At 46.2% G+C, this 23,656-nt stretch overlaps 1 protein-coding gene across 3 annotated transcripts; it reads left to right on the forward strand.

Annotated features, from left to right (window-relative positions):
* Positions 1-18: 18 nt before the first annotated feature.
* Positions 19-22,047, forward strand: TMEM209 (transmembrane protein 209). Of its 3 annotated transcripts, none has more exons than XM_039390524.1 (15): positions 19-60; positions 1,915-2,054; positions 2,229-2,287; positions 4,196-4,327; positions 6,051-6,283; positions 8,208-8,406; positions 10,619-10,794; positions 10,993-11,064; positions 13,049-13,145; positions 14,844-14,969; positions 16,513-16,610; positions 18,211-18,325; positions 18,406-18,503; positions 20,504-20,577; positions 21,743-22,047. In XM_039390524.1, exons 2-15 carry the CDS (start codon positions 1,918-1,920, stop codon positions 21,795-21,797), a joined length of 1,671 nt encoding a protein of 556 aa, XP_039246458.1. In that variant the 5' UTR covers positions 19-60; positions 1,915-1,917; the 3' UTR covers positions 21,798-22,047. The 3 variants fall into 3 exon arrangements, with proteins under 3 accessions (XP_039246458.1, XP_039246456.1, XP_039246457.1); XM_039390522.1 differs by having other exon boundaries at positions 22-80; XM_039390523.1 differs by lacking the exon at positions 19-60 and adding an exon at positions 114-158 and having other exon boundaries at positions 1,913-2,054.
* The last annotated feature ends 1,609 nt before the right edge of the window (positions 22,048-23,656 follow it).

Raw genomic sequence — 23,656 nt, forward strand, 5'->3', positions numbered from 1 at the left:
GCGCCCGCGCAGGCGCAGAGAGCGCCGAGGGGCAGCGGCGGCGTGAGGGGAGCGGGAACGGTGAGACGGGAATGGGAACGGTGAGACGGGAATGGGAACGGTGAGACGGGAATGGGAACGGTGAGACGGGAATGGGAACGGTGAGACGGGAATGGGAATGTGGTGGTTGGGGAGAGGAGAGAGCGGAGGGGAGTGGGAATGGAGAGAGGAGGGGGGGGGGGGGGGGGGCGAGAGCGGGGGAGGGGAATGGGAATGGTGAGGTGTCATGGAATGTTTTTATGTTGTTGGGGAATGGGGAGGCGAGAGCGGATGGGACTGGGAATGGAGAGAGGAGAGAGCGGGGAGGGGAACGAGAATTGTTAGGTGGGACTGGGAATGTGGTGGTTGTGGAGAGGAGAGAATGGGGAATGGTGAGTTTGGAATGGGAGAGGGGGGAATGGGAATGGAGAGAGGAGCGAGCGGCGGGGAATGGGAATGGAGAGAGGAGCGAGCGGGAAGGGGAACTGGACTGGTGCGGTGGGAATGGGGCTGGTGATGTGGGAAGTGGGATGGGAATGTTGAGGTGGGAATGGGGATGGGAGTGGTGGAGGTGAGCCGGGGAGCGGAGGCGAGCGGGGAGGGAGGGGAATGGGAATGGTGAGTTGGGAATGGGAGAGAGGGGAATGGGGATTGAGGAGAGGAGAGAGCGGAGGGGAATGGGAATGAGGTGGGAATGGGAATGGAGAGAGGAGAGAGCGGGGAGGGGAATGGGAATGGTGAGGTGGGAATGGGGACTGGGGAGAGGAGAGGAGAGGAAGAAGGGAGGTTTGAGGGGAAAGGGGAGGTTTGGGGTTTTTGGGGAGGGAGAGAGGGAAGGTTTGGGGGGGAAGTTTTGGGAGAGGGAGGGGAGATTTGGGGAGGGGAAGTGCAGAGGTTTGAGGTGGGGAGAGGTTTGGGGATGGGGAAAAACAAGGTTTGGGGAAGGGGGAGAGGTGAGATCTGGGGAGGGGGAGAGGGGGGGTTTTGGAAGGGGAGAGGGGGGATTTGGGGAGGGGGAGAAGGGGAGATTGGGGAGGGGGAGGTTTGGAGAAGGGGAGAGGTAAGGTTTGGGAAGGGGAAAAGGGGAGGTTGAGAGGGGGAAAGGGAAGGTTTGAGGAGGGGGAGAAGGGAGATTTGGGGAAGGGGGAATTGATATTTGGGGAGGGGGATGGTGAAGTTTGGGGAGGGGGATTGGAGAGATGTGGGGTTTGGGGAGAGGGGAGGTTGGGAAAAGGGAAAAATGAGGTTTGGGGATGGAGAGAGGAGAGATTTGGAGGGGGGAGAAATGAGGTTGGGGAGAGGAAGTGTGGGGTTTGGGGAGAGGGGAGAAATGAGGTTTGGGGAGGGGAGAAGGGAGAGGTTTGGGGAGGGGAAATGTGGGGTTTGGGGAGAGGGGAGAAATGAGACTGGGGAGGGGAAGAGGTTTGGGGAGGGAGAGGAGAGTTTTGGGGACGGAGAAGTGCAGAGGTTTGGGGAGAGGGAGGAGGAAGACTTGCTGGGGGAGGAGGGGTTTGGAGAGGGGGAGAATTGAGGTTTGGGGAGAGGGGAAATATGAGAGGGGTGGGGAGAGAGAAGAGATTTGGGAAGGGGTAGAAATGAGGTGTGGGGGGAGCTGTGGGGGCTCCCTGCCTGTGCCAGGGTTATTTCCCTCACAGAAAGTATAACTGGGCGTAGAGGAGAAAACAAAACCGGCGGGTTTCCTATTCCAGAAAATCCAGAAATAAGTGGGAATTGCCAATAAAAACCCTACAGAACTGAGCCAGGCCTTTCCTCCCCGTGCTGGAGGAGCTTCCCCTCCTCCTCTCAAAGTTATTATTACCCCAAAGTGAGGCTGAGCTGCATCTCCCTGCCAATAAAATCCCCTGTATTTTGTGTTTTCTCTCCCCGTTCCCGCAGGAGATGACTCCAAACAAGAGCCCGGACACGTCGGTGCTGGAGCTGGCCGTGAGGCTGAGGAAACAGGCCGAGTCCAGGAAGGTGGTGCTGGCCTGGGGGCTCCTCAACATCTCCCTGGCCGGGCTCATCTACACGGAAATGTGAGTTCCTTTGGCTGGCAAACACCCCCTGCCTGGAATTCCCGCTGAATTCCCGCTGAATTCCCGCTGAATTCCCGCTGAATTCCCGCTGAATTCCCGCTGAATTCCCGCTGAATTCCCGCTGAATTCCCGCTGAATTCCTGCTGAATTCCCGCTTCTTGTCCTTCCTTGCAGGACTGGGAAGCTCCTGAGCACCTATTACAACATCAGCTGCTTCCCTCTGTGGTACATTGGTGAGTCCCTGCCGCGTTCCAGGCTTTTTTCCCACTCATCTTCTTTCCTGGGAGGGCCTTTGGAAAGTTTTTTTTCTTCCCTTTTTAAAAACTGTGGCAGTTTGAGCCACATTTAGAAATCTAAAAATCCAATTTTCAGGCTTTTCCCCCCCCCACCCCTTCCCACAATTTTATCTCGACACTGGAGAGAAACTTTCAGGCTTCTCTAGGGGAAGGGGAAGAAAAAAAACATTTATTTACACAAATAAATATACTGTACAAACTAAAAACAGCTATATATATATATATTTACATTTCTGTCATTTCTGTTAAACCCAAACTTTCCGTGCCCCCCTTCAAAACCACCGGAATTTCATCCTTTTTAACGGCAGAGAAGGAGTTTTAACCACTTTTTTCCATCATAAAAGAACTACTTTGGTGCATTAAATGTGTTTTAAGGTGTGGATGAAGGGTTTGGAGGTCGAGTTTGACTGGTGTGGGTGTGACATTCAGAGAGGAGACTTTGGGATGTGTCCAACAGGATGAGAAGGAATCACAGACTCATGAGATCTCCTGCTGGGAAAATAATCTTAAAATGTTTATCTAAAATTAAATCTTCAAATACCTGGGTTGAACCTTAAAAGATCTAAGTTAAAGCTTAAAGTGTTTAAGTTTAAAGTCTTAAAATGTTTAAATTAATTTTTAAATACTTAAATCTTAAAATATTTAAATTAAGTTTAATTAATTTAAATTAAATTAATTTAATTAATCTAATTATTTAATTTATTATTATTTAATTTATTATTATTTAATTTATTATTTAATTCATTGAATTAATTTAAATTAAATTAATTAAATTTAAATATTTTATTTAAATTAAATCTTAAAGTACCTAAGTTAAATCTTAAAATATTACACTAAATCTTAAAATATCTAAATTAAATCTTAATTATTTATTAAATAATTATTATTATTTATTAAATCTTAAAATATCTAAGTTAAATCTTAAAATAGCTGAATTGAATCTTAAAATATCTAAATAAAATCTTAAAATACCTGAGGTAAATCTTAAAATATTACATTAAATCTTAAAATACCTGAGTTAAACCTTAAAACAGCTGAGTTAGATCTTAGGATACCTAAATAAAATCTTGAAATACCTGAGTTAAATCTTAAAATACCGGAGTTAAATCTTAAAATACCGGAGTTAAATCTTAAAATACCTAAATTAAATCTTAAAATACCTAAATTAAATCTTAAAATATCCAAATTGAATCTTAAAATACCTAAAATAAATCTTAAAATATCCAAATTGAATCTTAAAATACCTAAATTGAATCTTAAAATACCTAAAATAAATCTTAAAATATCCAAATTGAATCTTAAAATACCTAAAATAAATCTTAAAATATCCAAATTGAATCTTAAAATACCTAAAATAAATCTTAAAATATCCAAATTGAATCTTAAAATACCTAAAATAAATCTTAAAATATCCAAATTGAATCTTAAAATACCTAAAATAAATCTTAAAATATCCAAATTGAATCTTAAAATACCTAAAATAAATCTTAAAATACCCAAGTTGAATCTCAAAATGTCTAAATTAAATCTTAAAGTACCTAAGTTAAATCTTAAAATAGCTAAGTTGAATCTCAAAAATATTACGTTAAATCCTAAAATACCTGTGTTAGATCTTAAAATACCTAAATTAAATTTTAAAATATCCAAATTAAGTCTTAAAATACCTGAGTTAGATCTTAACCCCCCTCAGTTATCCCGAGCCCACCCCAGCGAAGCTCAGCCCGGCGAGGGCCACGCTCTCCTGTGGTTCTCTCCTAAGGAGCTGCCCAAGTCCTTGCCCTTTTTTCCCCACCCCGGGCCCGTTTCTGTCCCAAAAACGTGCTTTTTGGCTGTGTCTGTTGGCAGAGTTCGCCTTGGCCTCGCTGTTCAGCCTCAACGCCCTCTTCGATTTCTGGCGCTACTTCACCTCGGCGGCGGCGCCGGCGGGGCCGGGCGGGACCCCCAGCCCGCAGGTCCTGGGCTGGCTGCGCAGGGCAGGTGGGGCAGCGGCACAACCAGGGCTTCAGGCTGGGATTTTAGGGCTTTTTGGGGGGGTTTGGGGGCTTTTTGGGGGGTTTGGGGAGGGTCCTGTCCCTGCAGCAGGGCCTGGAGTGAGGTCAGTTCTGAGGGAGCTCAGTGGAACTGGGACTGAACTGGGGTTTGGGGGGTCTGTGCAGGGGCAGGGGTTGGGCTGGGTGCTCCCAGTGGGTCCCTTCTGGCTCAAAATGTTCCCTGATTTGAGATCACCTCATGTCAAAATATTCCCTGATTTTAGATCTCATCTCCAAGTATTCCCTGATTTTAGATCACCTCATCTCCAAATATTCCCTGATTTTAGATCCCCTCATCTCCAAATATTCCCTGATTTTAGATCACCTCCTTTCAAATATTCCCTGATTTTAGATCACCTCCTCTCCAAATATTCCCTGATTTTAGATTGACTCCTCTCCAAATATTCCCTGATTTTAGATCACCTCCTCTCAAATATTCCCTGATTTTAGATCACCTCCTCTCCAAATATTCCCTGATTTTAGACCTCCTCATCTCAAAATATTCCCTGATTTTAGATCACCTCATCTCAAATATTCCCTGATTTTAGATCCCCTCATCTCCAAATATTCCCTGATTTTAGATCACCTCATGTCCAAATATTCCCTGATTTTAGATTGACTCCTCTCCAAATATTCCCTGATTTTAGATCACCTCCTCTCAAATATTCCCTGATTTTAGATCACCTCATGTCCAAATATTCCCTGATTTTAGATCCCCTCATCTCCAAATATTCCCTGATTTTAGATCACCTCCTCTCAAATATTCCCTGATTTTAGATCACTCCTCTCCAAATATTCCCTGATTTTAGATTGACTCCTCTCCAAATATTCCTTGATTTAGATCACCTCATGTGCAAATATTCCCTGATTTTAGATCCCCTCCTCTCAAATATTCCCTGATTTTAGATCACCTCCTCTCCAAATATTCCCTGATTTTAGATCACCTCATCTCAAATATTCCCTGATTTTAGATTCCCTCCTCTGACCTGGGCTGTGAACTGAACTGGGGGTTTTGGGTGTCCTGTGCAGGGACAGGAGTTGGGCTTGGTGGTCCTGGTGGGTCCCTTCCAGCTGAAAATATTCCATGATTTTAGATTTCATCACAGAATCCCAGAATCAGCTGGGTTAGAAGGGACCTCCGAGCTCATCCAGCCCAACCCTTGATCCAACCCCGCCGTGGTTCCCAGCCCATGGCACTGATGCCACATCCAGTCTGTCCTTAAACACCTCCAGGGACGGAGAATCCCCCACTTCCCTGGGCAGCCCATTCCAATGGCTGAGCACCCTCTCTGCAAAGAAATTCTTCCTGATATCCAACCTAAACCTCCCCTGGCACAGCTGAAGACCGAGCCCTCTTGTCTTGCTGATGGTTGCCTGGGAAAAGAGCCCAACCCCCCCCCGGCTCCCCCCTCCTGGCAGGGAGTTGCAGAGAGTGAGGAGGTCTCCCCTGAGCCTCCTCCTCTCCAGGCTGAGCCCCCCCAGCTCCCTCAGCCTCTCCTCCCAGCACTTGGGCTCCAGTCCCTTCCCCAGCCTCGCTGCTCTTCTCTGCCCCTGCTCCAGCCCCTCCAGGGCCTTCCTTTGGTGTCCCTCGTGCCACCCCTCCATCCCTGGGGAGTGCTGTGTGTGCTCAGAGGGAGGAGGGTCTGGGCTGACCCCTCTGTCCCCCCCAGCCGTGCAGGTCACCCCCCCTCGGGATCCATCAGCCAAGCGGGTGCTGTCCCTGCCGCCGTCCCCCCCGATCCAGGGGCAGTGTGTGCTCAGCTACAGCCCCTCCCGCTCCCCCAGCGCCAGCCCCAAGTTCTCCTCGGGATGTGTGAGTGGATTCAGCCCCCAGCTCCAGGCCTTGGCCAGCCCTTCCCACGCCGGCTCCGTCTCCTACTCCCCCGGCAGCACCTACGGCAAGGTAAGGCCCTGTGCTGGTTTAAAGGTGAACCAGGAGGGGAAATGAACTCAGCTCAAAACAGAGATTATAAGTCAGAATAACAATTTCATAAAATAATACAGTAAGTACGATTATACAGACAAACAGTTGGGTTTAACCCACAAAGCCCAAATGTATAACCCAGCACCCTGGGGCAGGAACAGAGTGGTGTTCTTTGGGCCCCCTGAGTCCAAAGTAAAGGGAGAGGGAAAAACCTGTTGGTGAGAGTGGTGGTGCAGTCTGGTCGAGAGTGATGGTTGCAGTCTGGTTGAAGAGTGGTGGTTGCAGTCTGGTTGAAGAGTGATGGTTGCAGTCTGGTCGAGAGTGATGGTTGCAGTCTGGTTGAAGAGTGGTGGTTGCAGTCTGGTCAAGAGTGGTGGTTGCAGTCTGGTTGAAGAGTGGTGGTTGCAGTCCAGTCAAGAGTGGTGGTTGCAGTCTGGTTGAAGAGTGGTGGTTGCAGTCTGGCTGAAGAGTGGTGGTTGCAGTCCAGTCAAGAGTGGTGGTTGCAGTCCAGTCAAGAGTGGTGGTTGCAGTCCAGTCAAGAGTGGTGGTTGCAGTCCAGTCAAGAGTGGTGGTTGCAGTCCAGTCAAGAGTGGTGGTTGCAGTCCAGTCAAGAGTGGTGGTTGCAGTCTGGCTGAGAGCGGTGATCTGCAGTCTCCCTCTGGATCCCTCAAGTGGTTAAGAAAGTCCCAAGACTCCAAGATTATCTGTCCTCCAGTTCAGGCAGGAATGCTCAGTACCTCCCTCAGGGTGGGGGGTTCCTCAATGGGCGTGAGGACGAAAACACTCTCCTGTCTCACAGGCCTCTTAACATCCAGTTTGTAGCCTGAGGAGTCAGGGCTGCTCTGGGCAGAGGGTGCAAATAGTCTATTGACAACAGCTTCTGGGCAATGGCATGGAAGGCTCTAGAATACCCAGTTTTGGGCTACACCCATCCAGTGATGAACTGGGCCCAGCTGTTCTAACCAGGACAGACCCCAACAACATAAGGATGAAATTCCTGCCCCAGAGCTGTATCCTGGGAGGCACATTTTGTGTGCCGAGCTGAAACAGCAGAAATTCAATAATTCTTTGTGAAGTTATTTGAGCAGTTTCCATCCAGAACATCCCAGGGATGCAGGACGCTCCTTCCTACTTCTAAAATAAAATTGGATAAGTTTCCCTTGCTTTGGTTTTCGGGAGATAACTTGAGTTTTAGGTAGCATGGGGGGGGGTTGGAACAAGATGATCTTTAAGGTCCCTTCCAACCAAACCATTCTGTGGATCTGTGGATCTGTGTGAACATCATCCCCTGATGAGCCTGATCCTTGGGAATGTTGCCTGCAGGAGCTGAGGAAAAAAAAACCCTCCAATTTAATCGAGGATGAGATAAGAAAAAGGTTTAATTTGTGCCCGGGCATAAGATCACAAGACACAGGTGTTACAATTTATAATATTGTCTGTCCAATCCCAAGTGCTTCCACCCCGTGGCTTTGGCCCACCCATGTCCCACCCCCTTGGAATTGGGGCTGGGGGCTTTTCTTCATCATCGTCATCATCTTCAGAGCACAAAAGGGGTACAGGGTCACCCAGTTCTTGACTGTACTTTTGTGGTTCAGGCCAAGGCACAAATGTCCTTAAACAAAAGGGCCTCCTCTTAAAGAGAGACTAAACATCTTCTGCTGGAATTCAGGGAATATTGATATGGGAGCATGGAATGGGGCATGCAGGGGCAGAGGAATGTGTAAACTACCGTGCTAAAGGGTGGAGGAATAAGGGCTGCTGCTCCTAAAATCTACTTGTATAACTACTTGTAAAGCTTATAAAAATTAGAAAACCCCAAAAAACTGAAAGAGTCTTAAGGCATCAGGAAAACAAAAACAATCCCAGCAGGATTGGGGGTTTTTTTTCTCTCCCCCCCCCCAAGGTTTCCAGCTTCAGCCACTCTCCCAACGGATCCCCCTATTCCCCGGGAGCGGCGGACGGCGGCGGGATGAGGTCCCACTACCGGTTCTCCCCCATCCTGTACAACAACAACACCCACAAGGATGACTACATCACTGATGTCAAATCCCTGGACACCTTCCTGAGGAACGAGGAGGAGAAACAGCACAGAGTCCAGCTGGGTAAGTGCCCGGGATTTTGTGGGAACGGCTTGGGAATGGGAAGGTGTCGGTTTTATTCGGGAGTGGGAGAGGGAAATTCCAGCAAACAGAGCGTTTGTGGGAATCCCTGGGAGCTTGGCAAACTGCTCAACAGGTTAGTCTGTGAGGAATGGGGGAACACCAGGGTTTCTGCACATCTCCATGGCTTGGGAGCTTCAGCTTTCCTCCAGATTATTCCTTTGGGTTGGATCTAAGCTTGGAATGTGAGATGATCCGTGGTCTCTGTAGCAGTGCTGGCGGTGATAAGATGATCACCTCGATGAGAGGGGGGTTTTGTGGGGGTGGTTCCAGACAGAGGGGGTGAATCCAGGCAGTTTTTATCCTGGATAGGGATAATCAAGATAAGGATCAAGGGGATGAACTCCCTCCAGGCAGTTTTTGTCCTGGATAGGGACAATCCAGACAAGGTTAAAGGGAATGAACTCCAGGCAGTTTTTACCCTGGATAGGGACAATCCAGACAAGGATAAAGGGGATGAACTCCCTCCAGGCAGTTTTTGTCCTGGATAGGGACAATCCAGACAAGGATAAAGGGAATGAACTCCCTCCAGGTGGTTTTTGTCCTGGATAGGGACAATCCAGACAAGGATAAAGGGGATGAACAACCCCCAGGCAGTTTGGATGGGGACAATCAAGACAAAAATAAAAGGGAATGAACTCCCTCCAGGCAGTTTTTGTCCTGGATAGGGACAATCCAGATAAGGAGAAAAGGATATAAACTCTCTCCAGGCAGTTTTTGTCTTGGATAGGAACAACCAAGACAGGGATAAAGGGAATGAACTCCCTCCAGGCAGGTTTTGTCCTGGGTATGGACAATCCAGACAAGGATAAAGGGGATGAACTCCCTCCAGGCAGGTTTTGTCTTGGATAGGAACAACCAAGACGAGGATAAAGGGGATGAACTCCCTCCAGGCAGGTTTTGTCCTGGATAGGGACAATCCAGACAAGGATAAAGGGAATGAACAAGTCCCAGGCAGTTTTTACCCTGGATGGGGACAATCCAGACAAGGATAAAGGGGATGAACAAGTCCCAGGCAGTTTTTACCCTGGATAGGGACAATCAAGACAAAGATAAAGGGAATGAACTCCCTCTAGGCAGTTTTTACCCTGGATAGGGACAATCCAGACAAGGATAAAGGGGATGAACTCCCTTCAGGCAGTTTTTACCCTGGATAGGGACAATCCATATAAGGAGAAAAGGACATAAACTCTCTCCAGGCAGTTTTTGTCTTGGATAGGAACAACCAAGACGAGGATAAAGGGGATGAACTCCCTCCAGGCACGTTTTGTCCTGGATAGGGACAATCCAGACAAGGATAAAGGGAATGAACAAGTCCCAGGCAGTTTTTACCCTGGATAGGGACAATCCAGATAAGGATAAAAGGGTATAAACTATCTCCAGGCAGTTTTTGTCTTGGGTAGGAACAACCAAGACAGGGATAAAGGGGATGAACAACCCCCAGGCAGTTTTTGTCCTGGATAGGGACAATCCAGACAAGGATAAAGGGAATGAACTCCCTCCAGGCAGTTTTTGTCCTGGATAGGGACAACCAAGACAGGGATAAAGGGGATGAACTCCCTCCAGGCAGGTTTTGTCCTGGATAGGGACAATCCAGACAAGGATAAAGGGAATGAACTCCCTCCAGGCAGTTTTTACCCTGGATAGGGACAATCCAGACAAGGATAAAGGGAATGAACTCCCTCCAGGCAGTTTTTGTCCTGGATAGGGACAATCCAGACAAGGAGAAAGGGAATGAACTCCCTCCAGGCAGTTTTTGTCCTGGATAGGGACAATCCAGACAAGGAGAAAGGGGATGAACTCCCTCCAGGCAGGTTTTGTCCTGGGTATGGACAATCCAGACAAGGATAAAGGGAATGAACTCCCTCCAGGCAGTTTTTACCCTGGATGGGGACAATCCAGACAAGGATAAAGGGAATGAACTCCCTCCAGGCAGTTTTTACCCTGGATAGGGACAATCAAGATAAAAATAAAAGGGAATGAACTCCCTCCAGGCAGTTTTTTCCCTGGATAGGGCCAATCCATCCAAGGCTGACTCCAGTGTTTCTGCAGAGTGACTCCAGTGTATCCCTTCACTCTGACTTGTGCCTGTGCTGTCGCTTCCAGGATTAATTGGCAATGCTTGTGTGTGACCTTAATGATTGACTCATTCCAGGGAGCTCCGACTCCAGCTCCCCTTCCAGCAGCCCAACCTTCTGGAATTACAGCCGCTCCATGGCAGACCACGCCCAGATCCTGAGGAAATTCCAGTACCAGCTGGCCTGCAGGTCCCAGGCTCCGTCAGCACACAAGGATGAGGCAGATCTGAGCTCCAAACAGGCAGCAGAGGAGGTAAATCCAGCAGGAAAAGCACCCCAAAGGGAGAAACAGGCCTTTGAAAAGCACAGTTTTGTGCCAAGGTTTGGGTTGGAGCTGTGGCAGGAGAAAATCCTCCGGTGTTTAACTAGCTACCTTCCTCTGGAAGTGGCAGGAATTGTCACAGACCCTAAAAAATGTGGGTATTCCAGGAGTTTTTCCATGTTTCCGCAGGTCTGGGCGCGGGTGACGATGAACAGGCAGCTCCTGGATCACATGGATTCCTGGACAGCCAAGTTCAGGAATGTAAGTCCCACCTCCCAGGGCTTTAAAGACAAGGGCAGTAGGGAATTCTCAGCCTGGGATGGGCTGTCAAATCCCACCCAAAGTGTTGGGCATCTCCCTGAATTCCTGGAACGAACAGGACAGGGAATGGAGCCCTCAAAGCAGACCCAAAACTCCACCAGAGCGGCCCCAAAAATGATCTTTATGGTTGGAGGGCCGTGATTCCCAATCCCCCTTTTTGTCCAGGAAAGCTTTACTGGCAGAGAATTGTTTTCCCAACTCCTTCCCATCGGATTTCCTGCCCTTCCAGGGGGTGTTAAAGGATCCTTTAAGCTCTTGATTGATCATTGAATGAAATGATTCCAGTGTTGGTGTGTTCAGCTGGGACTGTGCTGGGGTCAGCGGGGTTTGTTTAACACTCTGACCTGGAATTTTGCCCTTTTCCCGATGGATTAATGAGCCTTGGAATGTTGCCCCTTTTTCCCAGCTGTGATAAACTGAGAAAATGATTTGGGCTAATTAAAAGAAAATTGTGTAAGGTCAATAATGACCTGGAGAGAGAAAAGAAAAACAAATCCTAAAACTTAACTGGGCCCCTGTAAAGAGATAAAACAAGTTACCCTCCCTTTTACCTTGTGTAAGATTTATAGTGAAGGAATTTTGTTTAGTTAGCTAGATAATAGCACCTTCCTTAAAAATTTATAACTTTATACAGATAACAAGCAAACATCTGCTGAATGTCTGACTTGACAATATGTTATGGATACTTACAGATAATATTCTGGTCTAAGAAAAAAACATCTGTTGAATGTCTGACTTAATAATGTGTAATGCTTATGTATAATGAATGTTCATGAGTTGGTTGGAAATCATCATCATGGCTGGGCTTCGTGAACGAAGATTTGGGAAGGCTCTGTCCACATTTGTTACAGGCACACTGGTGGCTTATGAGGCCAATACAAGACAGACATATCCGATTGCAAAAGGCACAGCAGAAAGACTCCTTAGATGGTGTATTCTGCAAGACACGGTTCTTTCTGCGTTGCCTTTTCTCCTCGAGGGTGACCCTGCGTGTGTTCTCAAAGGAGACAGCTGCATTATAGATGGGGTGTCTCCAGGCCTCCTGGTTGGAGGCCAGAGCAGACCAGTTCTGGTGATCAATCTGGCCAAGGCTGAGATGTTGTTTCAGGCAGTCCTTGTATCTCCTCTTCGGGGCTCCTCTCTTGCGGCAGCCGGTGGTGAGTTCACCCCAGAGCACGATCTTAGGGAGGGGGTGGTTGGTCCTTCATCCTGGAGACGTGCCCTGCCCAGCCCAGCTGTGTTCTCAGCAACATGGCCTCAATGCTTGTGACAGCTGCTTGTTCTAGAACAGATGGATTGGTCACATAGTCTGACCAGTGGATGTTTAGGATTGTTTGGAGACAGCGTTGATGGAACCGTTCCAGGAGTCGCAGGTGGTGGCGGTAGATGACCCATGACTGGATCCATCCAAGAGAGCAGACACAGCACTATGGCTCTGTAAACACTGATCTGGGTGCTTTTCTTCAAGTGTTTATTACACCAAACTCTTTTATGGAGTTTTCCATCCATGTCTCCCCATCCATCTCACCGTCCGAGGAGATGAGGCTGCCCAGGTAATTAAACTGCTGGGCTGATTTGAGCTCTGATTGGCCAATGGTGATGTGGGGATGATGGGGGACTTGATGGGGGACTTCCTGAGGTGCAGGTTGATGGAGAACCTCTGTCTTCTTCAAGCTGACTTCAGCCCAAAGAGCTCAGCAGCCTCAGCAAGGCAGGATGTTAAACGCTGCAGAGCTGCTTCTGTGTGGGCAACAAGGGCGGCGTCACCAGCATAAAGCAGCTCCCGGACAAGATGGTTGAAGGTCTTGGTGTGGACTTTCAGGTTGAAAAGGCCTCCATCAGTGCGGTATCGGATGTAGATCCCGTCCTGATCATAGATTCTAACTGGAAATCAAGTGACTCTGGGTTTGTGTTTGTCCCCCAGTGGATCAACGACACCATCCTGGTGCCCCTGGTGGAGGAGATGGAGTCGGTGAGCACCCAGCTGAGGAGGATGGGCTGCCCCGAGCTGCAGATCGGAGGTGGGAATTCCCGGGGCTGGAATTCATGGAATGTTGAGCGGGTGGTACTTCACTTAAATTAATCACTTTTGTCCCCTTTTCTGCTCTTATTTTGGTGTGGCCTTCGTTCCATCTCCTGGAAAGGTTCCTCATAAGGCTTCTGGGAATGCTGGGGCTGGCACACAGACACTTGGGGAAAAGTCAGAAATGTCTCTTTTTTTGTTGGTGGTTTTTTTTTTTTTCCCTTTTCTTTTTTATCCCTCTAAATTTACTTAATTATTTTTATATGATGTTATAAATTTATATATAAATGTATGAAATATATACATGTATTAAATATATACATGTATGAAATATATACATGTATGAAATATATACATTTATTAAATACATACATTTATGAAATATATAAATGCATGAAATATATACATGTATGAAATATATACATTTATTAAATATATAAATGTATGAAATATATACATGTATTAAATATATACATGTATGAAATATATACATGTATGAAAATATAAATGTATTAAATATATACATGTATGAAAATATAAATGTATTAAATATATACATGTATGAAAATATAAATGTATTAAATATATACATGTATGAAATATAGAAATGCATGAAATATATACATATATTTAATATATAAATGTGTTTCATTTATAAAGATATGAACATATAAATACATGAAATAGATGTATTTCATATGTAATTACATGAAATATATAGATGCATCTCATATGTAATTATATGAAATATCTAAAAGCATTTCATATTTAAATGTAGTAAATATAGAAATGCATTTCATATCTAAATATATGAAATATAGAAAGTATGAAATATAGAAATATATGAAATATTGAAATGCATTTAATATCTAAATATATGAAATATCTAAAAGCATTTCATATTTAAATATAGTAAATATAGAAATGTATTTGATGTCTAAATATATGAAATATCGAAATGCATTTCATATCTAAATATATAAAATATAGAAATGTATTTCATATACAAATATATTAAATATAGAAATGCATTTCATATCTAAATATATGAAATATCTAAAAGCATTTCATATTTAAATGTAGTAAATATAGAAATGCATTTCATATCTAAATGTATGAAATATAGAAATATATTTCAAATCTAAATATATGAAATACAGAAACTAGAATACAATTATAAATATAATAAGTTTACTCCAATGATCATCAATTACTGCCTGGTAATGTCAGAAGGCATTTCAAAGGGAAATGTGCTGCAAACCCTCAGTGTGTCCCTTTGAAGCCTCCCTGTCTCCACTCCTGTGTCCTTTTCCAAATTATTCCTCCCAATCCGCTGCTTTCCCAAAAATCTGTATTTTTAAATCCCGATGGAGTTTTGGTTTTGAAGCCACAGCTTGAAGGAGCTGCTTCTGTTCCTTCAAATTTGCACCTCCTTAGCCAAGAGCTGCATTTGATGTGGTGCAATTCCCATGAAATTCCCATTTTTTGGGGTGTTCCTTACGGAGCTTCATCTCTGGAAAACCAGGACGCCGCTCTCATTCCCTCTTTTCTGCTCCTAATTCCCGTTGCTTCCTTGCAGCTTTTAAATCCTGACGGAGAGGAGACTTGGTTGGGACTAAATAGGTGTGGGAGGGTGGTGTGTGATCCCAGGACATTCCAGGAGCTCCCTGGTGATCCCGGTGTCCCTGTATTCCAGAGGCCAGCATCAGCAGCCTGAAGCAGGCAGCCCTGGTGAAAGCTCCTCTCATCCCCACCCTCAACGCCCTGGTGCAGTACCTGGATCTCACCCCAAACCAGGAATACCTGGTGGAAAGGATCAGAGGTATGTGCTGGCCTCATCCCAAAAAATTCCAGCCTGGATCTCCCCCCAGATCAGGAATTCCCGGTGGCTTTAAAGGCTCAGAGGGACGTGCTGGCCTCATCCCAAGCACTTCCAGATCTTGGAAGTGGATCCACTTCCAGCCTGGATCTTCCTCCAGATCAGGAATCCCTGGTGGAAAGGCTCAGAGGGACATGGTGTCCTCATCCCAAACACTTCCAGCCTGGAGCTCATCCCAAACACTTCCAGCCTGGATCTTCCCCCAGATCAGGAATTCCCGGTGGCTTTAAAGGCTCAGAGGGATGTGGTGGCCTCATCCCAAACCAGGAATCCCTGGTGGAAAGGCTCAGAAGGACATGCTGTCCTCATCCCAAACACTTCCAGCCTGGATCTCCCCCCAGACCAGGAATCCCTGGTGGCTTTAAAGGCTCAGAGGGACGTGCTGTCCTCATCCCAAGCACTTCCAGATCTTGGAAGTGGATCCACTTCCAGCCTGGATCTTCCTCCAGATCAGGAATATCTGGTGGAAAGGCTCAGAGGGACGTGGTGTCCTCATCCCAAACCAGGAATCCCTGGTGGCTTTAAAGGCTCAGAGGGACGTACTGTCCTCATCCCAAACACTTCCAGCCTGGAGCTCATCCCAAACACTTCCAGCCTGGATCTTCCCCCCAGATCAGGAATTCCCGGTGGCTTTAAAGGCTCAGAGGGATGTGGTGGCCTCATCCCAAACCAGGAATACCTGGTGGAAATGATCAGAGGGACGTGCTGTCCTCATCCCCAAAAATTCCAGCCTGGATCTCCCCCCAGACCAGGAATCCCTGGTGACTTTAAAGGATGGGATGTGGTGTCCTCATCCCAAACACTTCCAGCCTGGATTTCCCCCCAAACCAGGAATCCCTGGTGGCTTTAAAGGCTCAGAGGGATGTGGTGGCCTCATCCCAAACCAGGAATCCCTGGTGGAAAGGCTCAGAGGGACATACTGTCCTCATCCCAAACACTTCCAGCCTGGATCTCCCCCCAAACCAGGAATCCCTGGTGGAAAGGCTCAGAGGGACGTGCTGTCCTCATCCCAAACACTTCCACACCCAGCTCTTGGAAAGTCCCACTCAGTGGAAATGCCCATGGCAGGGGGTTGGAACTGGGTGATCTTTAAGGCCCCTTCCAACCCAGGTCATTCCATGATTCCATGATTTCCTCCATGCTCAGGATGTCAAGTCCTGGACTAAAAAGTCCTGGACTAAAAAGTGCTGGACTAAAAAATCCTGGATTAAAAAGTGCTGGACTAAAAAATCCTGGATTAAAAAATGCTGGACTAAAAAGTGCTAGATTAAAAAATCCTGGATTAAAAAATCCTGGATTAAACCCCCTCACAGCTAAAACCCACCCTGTAATTTTCCCTCCCTGCCCCAATCCCCTCCCAGCCTTTCCATGGGTTGAACTATCCCTATTTATGCACCAGAAACGTGCCCTAAACCTTTCAAACCGGCCTGAGACCTGCTTTTATCCGCCTTGAATCCCAAAAAAACCGCCCAAATGTTGCTTCCAGAGCTTTCCCAGGGCGGCTGCATGAGCTCCTTCCGATGGAACGGAGGAGGAGACTTCAAGGGACGCAAGTGGGACACGGACCTGCCCACGGACTCCTCGGTGAGATCCCACACACACCGGGACAGGGGGGGATTGGAGCTGCTTGTTTTTTGGGAGAGGCTTTGGAGGGGGCAGCCAGGGAGGCTTTGGGGAATGTGGTGAAGTGGGAACGGCAGAGGAACTGATGGGATGAGCTCTGAAGGAGGGAAAGTGGGGAAAAATGGGGTCAGGGAGCCCTGGGAATGTCAGGGGAACTGGGACCCTGCCCTGGGATCCTTGAGGGTTCATCCCCAGCTTCCAGACATGGAACCGGTGCTGCTTCAGGGCCTCGATCCCGACTTGATTGTGGGGGGGGGGGAAATGGGAAAATGGGAAAAGGGGCTCCCTGGGAATGCAGGGGGATCCCTGGGAATGGGGTCAGGGATCCCAGGCTCCCTGGGAATGGGGTCAGGGATCCATGGGACCCATAAGCACTGGGGTGTGGAAGCGGTGCCGCTCCACCTGCCCAGTCAGGGCCTTGATCCAGTCCTGCTTCTGAGGGAAAAACAGGGAAAAAATAGGGTCAGGGAGCCCTGGGAATGTGGCAGCTGGAAGCCCAGGAAGCTGGGATCCTCCTTCAGGATTCATCCCCAGCACATGGATGTGACACCGGGGCAGCTTCAGGGCCTTGATCCCAACCTGATTGTGGGGGGAAAAACAGGGGAAATGGGAAAAAGTGCTCCCTGGGAACGCAGGGGGATCCCTGGGAATGGGGTCAGGGATCCACGGGACCCCTCAGCACGGGGGATTCACTCCACCTGCCCAGTCAGGGCCTTGATCCAGTCCTGTTTCTGAGGGAAAAACAGGGAAAAATTGGAGAAAAACAGTGTCAGGGAGCCCTGGGAATGTGGCAGCGGGAAGCAGGGGAAACTGGGATCCTCCTCCAGGATTCATCCCCAGACATGGAACTTGGGCTGCTTCAGGGCCTCGATCCTGACCTGATTGTGGGGGGGAAAAAAACAGGGAAAATGGGAAAAGGAGCTCCCTGGGAACACAGGGGGATCCCTGGGAATGGGGTCAGGGATCCATGGGACCCCTCAGCACAGGGGATCTGCTCCACCTGCCAAATCAGGACCTTGATCTGGTCCTGCTTCTGAGGTAAAAACATGGAAAAATGGGGGAAAAACGGTACCACTTCAGGGCCTTGATGCCAACCTGATTGTGGGGAAAAAAGACAGGGAAAATGGTAAAAGGGGCTCCCTGGGAACACAGTGGGATCCCTGGGAATGGGATCAGGGATCCACGGGACCCCCTCAGCACGGGGGATCTGCTCCACCTGCCCAGTCAGGGCTTTGATCCAGTCCTACTTCTGAGGGAAAAACATGGAAAAATGGGGGAAAAAACAGGGAAAATGGGGAAAAATAAAGGGAAAAAACACAGGGAATTCCCCCTGGGAATGGGGCCAGAGTTTGGTGTGGGCAGAGTTGGGTTTTGGGTTCCTCCCCTGCTCAGCCAAACTCAGAACTCGGCCCTTTAGGCCCGAGGCTGCTCCTAAGCCCCGGGGTTAAGCCAGGGTTGCAAGCCCGGCCTATCCCCCCTGTGCTCGGCTCCTGGGGTGGTGGCAGGGCTGCTTCCCTCCCTTTTTGGGGCCGTCCCAGCGAGCTTTGGGTCCTTTCCCCAGATCCTGATGCACGTGTTCTGCACCTACCTGGACTCCAGGCTCCCTCCTCACCCCAAGTACCCCGACGGCAAAACCTTCACTTCCCAGCACTTCATCCAGAGCCCGGATAAACCAGGTACCTGAGGGGGAAAGCCTCTCTCTTATCCCTCTGGGGTCACACCAGAACCTCTTTGACATTCCCACTGTCATTCCCAGACACTTCCAACGAGAACCTGTTCTGCATCTACCAGAGCAGCATCAACCCGCCCCACTACGAGCTCATCTACGAGTGCCACGTCTACAGCCTGCCCAAGGTATGGAGTCGATGGGATGGGATGGGATTCTCCCGCCCCCAGGAATCCTCTCCACCTCCACTTCGGGCTGTTTGAACTCCTAAACCCATTTCTGGACTCTTCACCTCAGCCTGGCCCAGCCTGCTCTAAGCCCAGCGTGGGGTTTAAGCCTCCTGCCTAATCCCGGCTCTGGGATCTGTTCAGGTGCAGACTAAGAGTGGCTTCCTCCTCTGGGCTTTTTTTGCCTATTTGTAGTTAAAGTTGGAATTTTTTAACCACCAGATCCCCCCCCAGTCCCTGTTGTGCTGTTGGTTTTCTGCCAATTTATTGCAAAATTACCATTTTTTTTAACCCAAGTCCCCCAATCCCTGATTTGTTGCTTTTCTCCCAATTTATCGTAAATTAAATTTAAATTTTAAATGTAATTTAGAATTTTTTAACCCAAGTCCCCCAATCCCTGATTTGTTGGTTTTCTGCCAATTTATTATAAATAAAATTTAAATTTAAATGTAATTCAGAATTTTTTAACACCAAATGCCCCAATCCCTGATTTGTTGCTTTTCTGCCAATGTATTGTAAATTAAATTTAAATATAATTCAGAATTTTTTAACTTGTGTTCCCCAGTCCCTGATGTACTTTTGGTTTTCTTCCAATTTATTACAAAATTACCATTTTTTTTAACCCAAGTCCCCCAATCCCTGATTTGTTGCTTTTCTGCCAATTCATTTTAAATTAATTTTAAATTTAAATGTAATTCAGAATTTTTTAACTCAAGTGCCACAATCCCTGATGTGCTGTTGGTTTTCTGCCAATTAATTGTAAATTAAATTTAAATATAATTCAGAATTTTTTAACTCAAATGCCCCAATCCCCGATTTGTTGCTTTTCTGCCAATTTATCATAAATTAAATTTAAATATAATTCAGAATTTTTTAACTTGTATTCCCCAGTCCCTGATGTACTTTTGGTTTTCTTCCAATTTATTGCAAAATTACCATTTTTTTTTAACCCAAGTCCCCCAATCCCTGATTTGTTGCTTTTCTGCCAATGTATTGTAAATTAAATTTAAATTTTAAATGTAATTTAGAATTTTTTAACCCAAGTCCCCCAATCCCTGATTTGTTGTTTTTCTGCCAGTTCATTTTAAATTAATTTTAACTTTAAGTGTAATTCAGAATTTTTTAACACCAAATGCCCCAATCCCTGATTTGTTGCTTTTCTGCCAATTCATTTTAAATTAATTTTAAATTTAAATGTAATTCAGAATTTTTTAACTCAAATGCCACAATCCCTGATGTGCTGTTGGTTTTCTGCCAATTTATCGTAAATTAAATTTAAATGTAATTTAGAACTTTTTAACCCAAATCCCCAGTCCCTGATGTACTTTTGGTTTTCTTCCAATTTATTGCAAAATTACCATTTTTTTTTAACCCAAGTCCCCCAATCCCTGATTTGTTGCTTTTCTCCCAATTTATTATAAATTAAATTTAAATTTAAATGTAATTTAGAACTTTTTAACCCAAGTCCCCCAATCCCTGATTTGTTGGTTTTCTGCCAATTTATTGTAAATTAAATTTAAATTTTAAATGTAATTTAGAATTTTTTAACCCAAATCCCACAATCCTTGATTTGTTGGTTTTCTGCCAATTTATTATAAATTAAATTTACATTTAAAGGTAGTTTAGAATTTTTTAACCCAAGTCCCCCAATCCCTGATTTGTTGCTTTTCTGCCAATTTATTGTAAATGAAATTTAAATTTTAAACGTAATTTAGAATTTTTTTAACCCAAATCCCCCAATCCCTGATTTTTCTGCCAATTTATTGTAAATTAAATTTAAATTTAAATATAATTTAAATTTTTTTAACCCGAATCCCCCAATCCCTGATCTGTTGTCACCCCTTAATGCCCCCAAACCCGGCGTTTTTCCCACGAGAATTCCCGGGGGGAAGCTCCGAGCCGGCAAAATTCCACCTTTTAATTCCGTGTCTTTAATTCCTTCTCTTTCCCGGGGGATCCAGGGCAGGAATAACATGTTCCACACCCTGCTCATGTTCCTGTACATCATCAAGACCAAGGAATCCGGGATGCTGGGGTAGGTCCCGGAGAAAAGGTGGGATGGGACTGGGGAAAAAGTGGGAAATCGCGTTGGGGGGCGGTGATTAATGGGGCTTAAATCAGATTATTAATGGGGCTTAAATCAGATTATTAATGGGGTTTAAATCAGCTGATTAATGGGGCTTAAATCAGATTATTAATGGGGTTTAAATCAGATTATTAATGGGGTTTAAATCAGATTATTAATGGGGTTTAAATCAGATGATTAATGGGGTTTAAATCAGCTGATTAATGGGGCTTAAATCAGATTATTAATGGGGTTTAAATCAGATTATTAATGGGGCTTAAATCAGATTATTAATGGGGTTTAAATCAGATTATTAATGGGGTTTAAATCAGATTATTAATGGGGCTTAAATCAGATTATTAACGGGGTTTAAATCAGATTATTAATGGGGTTTAAATCAGCTGATTAGTGGGGTTTAAATCAGATTATTAATGGGGCTTAAATCAGATTATTAATGGGGCTTAAATCAGATTATTAATGGGGTTTAAATCAGCTGATTAGTGGGGTTTAAATCAGATTATTAATGGGGTTTAAATCAGCTGATTAGTGGGGTTTAAATCAGCTGATTAATGGGGTTTAAATCAGATTATTAATGGGGTTTAAATCAGATTATTAATGGGGTTTAAATCAGCTGATTAGTGGGGTTTAAATCAGATTATTAATGGGGTTTAAATCAGCTGATTAGTGGGGTTTAAATCAGATTATTAATGGGGTTTAAATCAGATTATTAATGGGGTTTAAATCAGCTGATTAGTGGGGTTTAAATCAGATTATTAATGAGGTTTAAATCAGATTATTAATGGGTCTTAAATCAGCTGATTAGTGGGGTTTAAATCAGATTATTAATGGGGTTTAAATCAGATGATTAATGGGGTTTAAATCAGATTATTAATGGGGTTTAAATCAGATTATTAATGGGGTTTAAATCAGATGATTAATGGGGTTTAAATCAGCTGATTAGTGGGGTTTAAATCAGATTATTAATGGGGTTTAAATCAGCTGATTAATGGGGTTTAAATCAGCTGATTAATGGGGTTTAAATCAGATTATTAGTGGGGTTTAAATCAGCTGATTAGTGGGGTTTAAACCATTAAAGAGCCCCGTGGGGTAATTCCCACCCCTCTGGGTTTTCCAGGCGTGTCAATCTGGGATTGTCGGGAGTCAACATCCTGTGGATCTTCGGGGAGTGACCCATCCCTGCTCCGAGACATCCACGGTTTTGGGTTAAACCCGGATCATTTAAGCTCAGCTTAGTGCACAGAGCGGGGAATTGTCTGGAATTCCTGCGTGGATTTCTTCCCGAGGCATCCCATGGAATATTTCACCTGGGAACGAGCTCCAGGCAGGATTAGGATTCTCCTTCCCGCTCCTCACCTCAACAGCCCAGCTTAAACTGAGCTTAACTGATCCAGACTAAACCTGTGAGGGTCGTGCACAGCCAAGGATCCAACAATCTGGGGCACTCCAGGATCCAAAAAATCCCAGCTGGACACGAGGAAATCCAAACCAGGGGGGTTTAGACTTGGCTTTGCTTCGTTTTATTATAAAAACCCCACAACTTTGGCTCCTGGTTATCAGTGTAATCGTGTCTCTGACCCCACAAGGTGTTGCTGGAAATGGAAGAGAAACCCTTTGGACTCGCTGGGTTCACCAAATCCCAGTTTTTTTACTTATATTCGGAAGTTTTATTTTCTTTTTGTTTGTTTGTTTTTAGTTAATCGTTCAGTTCCAAACCAGCTCGGCCTCCCGGGTGCCTTGGGATTTAATTCTGCTCCTCCCCTTTTGTTCATTAATTACCTCTTTTTTTTTTAGGGACTGGGATGTGGCTGCAGCACCTTGGTGCTGGGAAACCAAACTTTTTTTTGGGGGGGAAAAACCCACTTGGATTTGTTTCCAAAAAGGGGCTCAGTTGATGTCTTTTTGCCAAATTCCCACTTCAGTTATTCCTGCTGGTGTAAATCCTGGCAAAGGTGAATTTTGGGAGCGAACGTAGGACCACGAATCCGTGGGATCCCTGGAGTTTATTTTTCATGGAGGTGGGAAAAGAGGGACTTGTGGAACTTTGTGCTGTTTTTTTGGTGTGAACTGACGGGTTTTGGTGACTCTCCCTCTCCTCTGGGGGACCCGGGTTTTTCCGAGGAATGGGACCAAAGTGGCTCGTTTGGTTCCTGAATTAAATGAGTTCGTTTTATCAAAAGCTTTTTAGGGTTTTTTCTTGGGTTCAGCATCACCAAACCCATCCCTGGGCCAAGGGGGGGACGTTCCAGGCCCAGGTTTTGCCAGTTTTACCCCAAAACTCCCCCCCTGAGCCGCATTTCTCTCGTGTTTGAAGACCCAAAGTGCAGAAACCCTCGAAATCCTCTTCTTGTGCCAAAAAAGGGTTTTTCTCCCGAAGAGCCCGTCCCACGGGGCTCCCTCAGGGCCCAGGGCTCTGCACACACAGCACCTGCACAGTTTTGGGGTCCCCAGCACCCCCAGCCCCCTGTGCAGCCTCTTCCCAGGAGCCCAGATCCTTGGGCACCCCAATACTCTGTGTACCCCCAGACAGGATAGACCCCAATACACTGGGCACCCCAATACACTGGGCACCCCAATTCTCTGTGTACCCCCAGACAGGACAGACCCCAGTACACTGGGCATCCCAATACACTGGGCACCCCAATTCTCTGTGTACCCCCAGACAGGACAGACCCCAGTACACTGGGCATCCCAATACACTGGGCAACCCAACACATCACACCCCATACACTGCACCCCAATACATGAGAGACCCCAGTACACCGGGCACCCCAATACACTGGGCACCCCAATTCTCTGTGTACCCCCAGACATGATAGACCTCAGTACAGTGGGTACCCCAATACACTGGGCACCTCAATACCTCACACCCAGCCCTGTGCACCCCAATACCTCATACCCCAGTCCCTGTGCACCCCAAGACATCACACCCATCCTGGTGCACCCCAATACACTGTGCGCCCCAATACATGATAGACCCCAATACACTGTGCACCCCAGTGCACTGTGCACCCCAATACATCACACCCAG

This window comes from Pipra filicauda, unplaced genomic scaffold, assembly GCF_003945595.2.
Source record: "Pipra filicauda isolate LSUMZ 115617 unplaced genomic scaffold, ASM394559v2 scaffold834_size77642_pilon, whole genome shotgun sequence".
Classification (NCBI taxonomy): Eukaryota; Metazoa; Chordata; class Aves; order Passeriformes; family Pipridae; genus Pipra; species Pipra filicauda.

Coding starts and splice junctions, on each gene's coding strand:
- TMEM209 (XM_039390522.1), top strand. Junction 11,065..13,048: donor GGACAGCCAAGTTCAGGAAT/GTAAGTCCCACC, acceptor TTTGTCCCCCAG/TGGATCAACGACACCATCCT. Junction 18,326..18,405: donor CCAGAGCCCGGATAAACCAG/GTACCTGAGGGG, acceptor TGTCATTCCCAG/ACACTTCCAACGAGAACCTG.